We start from the raw sequence: 4,869 nt of genomic DNA on the forward strand, positions 1-4,869 counted from the left end.
TTTTGCGTGTGAACATATCTGAAGTGTCCAAAATAAAAAAAATATGGAGTGCTTCTCTATGGGAGTAATATAAATCAGATGCAGATAGCTCCCCCTAGTGGCAGTATCTTGCTTCCGTATCTCCATCACATGGACTGTACCACACAGGCTCTGCACAGGGGGGGACATATTCCTATCACAGCTGATGATGATGATCACACAGATTCCTGTCACACAGGTATAATGGAGAAGATCGCAGTTCAGACTTCTTGGTTCTGTACTTATAATCTCTATTATTTATAAGATAAGATGTCCTCCTCTGGCAGAGATGGTTCTGGCTCCTCCTGATCATGTGATACTGTGCTGATGCATCATGGGATTGTTACCACAGAGCAGCAGATGTGAAAAACAAGATGGCGTCTGATGTGAAGAACAAGATGGCGTCTGATGTGAAAAATAAGATGGGGTCTGATGTGAAAAACAAGATGGCGTCTGATGTGAAGAACAAGATGGCGTCTGATGTGAAGAACAAGATGGCGTCTGATGTGAAAAATAAGATGGGGTCTGATGTGAAAAACAAGATGGCGTCTGATGTGAAGAACAAGATTGCGTCTGATGTGAAGAACAAGATGGCGTCTGATGTGAAAAATAAGATGGGGTCTGATGTGAAAAACAAGATGGCGTCTGATGTGAAAAACAAGATGGCGTCTGATGTGAAGCAGACAGGATGATATCAGGAAGACATAAGTACAGAGGTGGATAGAGCATCAGGTGTGGGGGCTGTGATGAAGTTATGCCTTACAGGACTACTACCCCAAATATCCGGGGACTCCGGAGACAAACACCGATCCCTGCCGCCATTACTGATTCACACAATGTATTTCTCCTCCATGTTGTGGCAGTTTTAGCAGCGGACATCACACTGAGCCATACAAGACAATGCGGTTATTACACATCCGGGAATCTCCCAGCATTTCATCATTGTCCGTTTTTTGCGGAGAAATATTGGATGGGTGAAAAAACCGAGACAGAACACAGACGACATCTTGTGATTCAGTTGCTAAGAAATGCAGAAAAATAAGTGAAACCCGGAAGTGCGCGGAGGAGAAAAACGTGTGACACACGGACGCAACATGGACAATTATACGGACGCAAATCGGACAGCCTTCTGTAAATAAGGCCTTATGGTGGCTGTGGCTCACATTGTTATGGGAGCACTGTGGCTGACATTGTTATGGGGGCTGTGGCTTACGTTGGTATGGGGGCACTGTGGCTGACATTGGTATGGGGGCACCATGTCTCATATTGTAATGGGGGCATGGTGTGGTACTGTTATGGGGGCACTGTGGCTGACATTGTTATGGGGCACTGTGGCTGATATTGGAATGGGGGCACTGTGGCTGATATTGGAATGGGGGCTGTGGCTGACATTGTTATGGGGGCACTGTGGCTGACATTGTTATGGGGGCACTGTGGCTGACATTGTTATGGGGGCTGTGGCTGACATTGTTATGGGGGCACTGTGGCTGACATTGTTATGGGAGCACTGTGGTTGACATTGTTATGGGGGCACTGTGGCTGATATTGGTATGGGGGCACTGTGGTTGACATTGGTATGGGGGCACTGTGGCTGACATTGTTATGGGGCACTGTGGCTGACATTGTTATGGGGCACTGTGGCTGACATTGTTATGGGGGCACTGTGGCGGATATTGGTATGGGGGCACTGTGGCTGACATTGTTATGGGGGCACTGTGGCTGACATTGTTATGGGGGCACTGTGGTTGACATTGGTATGGGGGCACATTGTCTCACATTGTTATTGGGGCCCGGCATGGTACTGTTATGGGGTACTGTGGCTAACCTTGTTATGGGGGCACTGTGTGTTACTGTTTTGTGTGTAATGTTGTGCACTAGTAATGATTGAGATAAATTTCCAGACCAATTGTACAGCCGTAGACTGGAAGGTAATTTACTAACTGACTGGGGACTGAACATTGGGCCGCACTGGGTCACCAAGTGTGATAATGGTACTGGGCATAGTCTGGGCATTTTAGGGGCACAATCCCATGGCATGCAGGTCTTCTTATGTGTTAGTGGTAAGAATGGCTGGAGACGCCGGCATATCTAAGGCTCTGTTCACATTGGTGTGATGACTGTCACCCGGTATGTTCTCTTCTGTACACGCAGGAGAGTTTATTTCTTCTATCAGTTACAATTACGAGGCTTCGGGGCTGACAATGACGTGATGCGGGTCACCTGCTGCCGACAACCCATGGAAAGTGCGCATGTAGAAGCGCTGCCCACTCCTCTGGATCTGAAGAATGGGGCGCACTCTGAGGTAAAACTTATTGGGGGAGGGGAGGCGTCACCCACAGTATGAGCAATCATTTATTTCAGTTGTACCTGGAGTTTTTATTAAAGGTCCTATACTATGAAAATGTGGCCTAAGGTGCCATGAACATAGAGGTCTGTGTGCCGCTGTATGGCGTCATATCCCCGAGATATTGTCATCTAGAAGCAACGGAGAACACCCCCAAAATACGCCATCCGACAGATGCCGCTGTGTGAAGCCGGAGACGTGCGGCGGGACAGCCGGGGTCCATACACTTCTATGGGTGCCCCATTACAGGTCCGTACAACTTGGAAATTATACAGAGCCGTAATATATTCATGTACATGAGCCCAAAACTCAGAGAGGGACTAAGTGCAACTCTCTAATATTTACCGGTCCCATTTTTACCTCTGCGCACTGATGGTGAGGGGTGTGGGGGGCGCAGGGTAAGGTCAGGTCCTGGATGTCTCTATGAAGGGGTCTCCAGGTCACAGGATGATGTCATGTTATATAGGATCTATATACTGTGTTATACTATCATCTGTATACTGAGATGTCCTGTGATCTATTGTACAGGTAGAAGTCGTCATGTAAACTAAACTGGACTCCTGAGGGTCTATAGGAGGTGTCATTCTGCCCTCTACTGGTTACTAAGTAGAACTTGTGAAGAATAAGCTGTTAAATATCTGTTCTCACATTTTTCATATACACTAAAGAGCCTATTATATAATATATCTGATAGTTCTCCTTTAATGCAGATGAGGCGAGTCACTTAGATCTCCTGATGTCACCGGCTCTTGTGATGTCACCGGCTCTTGTGATGTCACCGGCTGCATTCCTGTGAGTCTCCTGAGACGAGCAGACACAGCGAGCGTTTTCTTGCAGTTTTAGTTCATTTAACTTCATATATTTAATATTTTTACCGGTTGTAGAGTCCACACAGCATCAGGTCAGTATAATATCACATATGGAGCAGTAACATTTATAGGCAGGAGCGATTCTGCTAATAATGGAGGCAGGAAAATAACAGTAAATCCCCCTGCCTGCTCCTCCTGGCACTGGCAGCAGAATACAGACCTCATTTACACCTCCTGGGAAAAAGTAACTTATATTTTACCTCTGGAACTTCAGTTTCTAAGAGTGTGAAGGGAATGACTTCTTCTTGATGTTATTATTATTATTACTAGGCTATTAGATGCTTAGACGGCTATAATCCTTTTACATCACAAGAACAGAGCTGCAGGTCGTTCTCTCTATAGTAGTAACGCTCTTTTTGTTTCTACTGACAAGCAGGACCCCTGGTAAAGCAGCTGCCGTTATTACAGCAGCGTTGCCCCCACCTTCCTGGCTAGGGAGGGGGGGCATCTGCCCTGGCACAAGCCGGCAGCATGGCCCTGACTGGACGTCGTAGTTCTGGCCATGGCAAACAGAGCGGACGCCCCTTGATGAAGGTGGTGGTGACCGATGCTGATCTGGACCAAGAGGTAATGACTCCCGTCCTACATCATCAATGTATATGATATATTATGTGTATTGTGTGAGTAACCGGCGGCCCTGAGTCTTTGCTCTTGCAGTATAATAGTGAACTGGTTGTATCATATATGTGCTGTCTGATCATGACTATTTCTACAGTGAATATATACAGGGGGGGGGGGGCATAAGTAGGTATACAGGGGGGGGCATAAGTAGGTATACAGGGGGGGCATAAGTAGGTATACAGGGGGGGGCATAAGTAGGTATACAGGGGGGGCATAAGTAGGTATACAGGGGGGGGGCATAAGTAGGTATACAGGGGGGGCATAAGTAGGTATACAGGGGGGGGCATAAGTAGGTATACAGGGGGGGGCATAAGTAGGTATACAGGGGGGGCATAAGTAGGTATACAGGGGGGGCATAAGTAGGTATACAGGGGGGGCATAAGTAGGTATACAGGGGGGGGCATAAGTAGGTATACAGGGAGGGGGGCATAAGTAGGTATACGGGGGGGGGCATAAGTAGGTATACAGGGGGGGCATAAGTAGGTATACAGGGGGGGCATAAGTAGGTATACAGGGGGGGGGCATAAGTAGGTATACAGGGGGAGATTTTTAAAACTATTTAATTACAATTTTGTGGGCAATTTTTAATGAAGAAGCACAAGGAGACGGCGTTATTAGAAAAATAACTTGGTGCGATGAAGCCGACTCCAAACTTCCAGGTGCTGTTAAGGGCGGGTTCACACATAGCGGAATTTCACTTAAATTCCGCTGCGGACACTCCGCAGCGTTAATCCGCAGCGGAGCCGTTTCTCCATTGACTTTCACTTTAATTTAGCAGTGTTCGTTTACACGATGCGTACAATTCCGCTGCGGAGCATAGGCTGCGGAGCGGAATTTGGTGTCCGCAGCATGCTCTGTCTGTTGCGGAGCAGTGGCGGACTGGTTGCGGACTCATGGCGGAATTTCTCCATTGACTTCAATGGAGAGTCAAAATTCCGCAATGAAGTCCGCAGATCTTATGTGTGCTGCGGAGCGTATTGTTTTTACTACCATGACATTTCTTCATTCTGGCTGGAC

At 47.3% G+C, this 4,869-nt stretch overlaps 1 protein-coding gene across 4 annotated transcripts in view; it reads left to right on the forward strand.

The window, feature by feature from the left end:
* The first annotated feature begins 225 nt into the window (after positions 1–225).
* The window catches only part of LOC142652119 (cilia- and flagella-associated protein 69-like), a 27,844-nt gene continuing 23,200 nt past the window's right edge, over positions 226–4,869 (forward strand). For 2 of the 4 annotated variants that reach the window (XM_075827603.1, XM_075827606.1), the window contains exons 1-2: positions 3,147–3,263; positions 3,608–3,798. In XM_075827603.1, the coding sequence (XP_075683718.1) occupies positions 3,703–3,798 (96 nt within the window). In that variant the 5' untranslated portion in view covers positions 3,147–3,263; positions 3,608–3,702. Of the gene's footprint in view, positions 2,612–3,146; positions 3,264–3,607; positions 3,799–4,869 lie in introns of those variants that run through there. The other 2 variants (XM_075827605.1, XM_075827604.1) reach the window with 2 other exon arrangements.

Source organism: Rhinoderma darwinii, chromosome 5, assembly GCF_050947455.1.
Source record: "Rhinoderma darwinii isolate aRhiDar2 chromosome 5, aRhiDar2.hap1, whole genome shotgun sequence".
Taxonomy (NCBI): domain Eukaryota; kingdom Metazoa; phylum Chordata; class Amphibia; order Anura; family Rhinodermatidae; genus Rhinoderma; species Rhinoderma darwinii.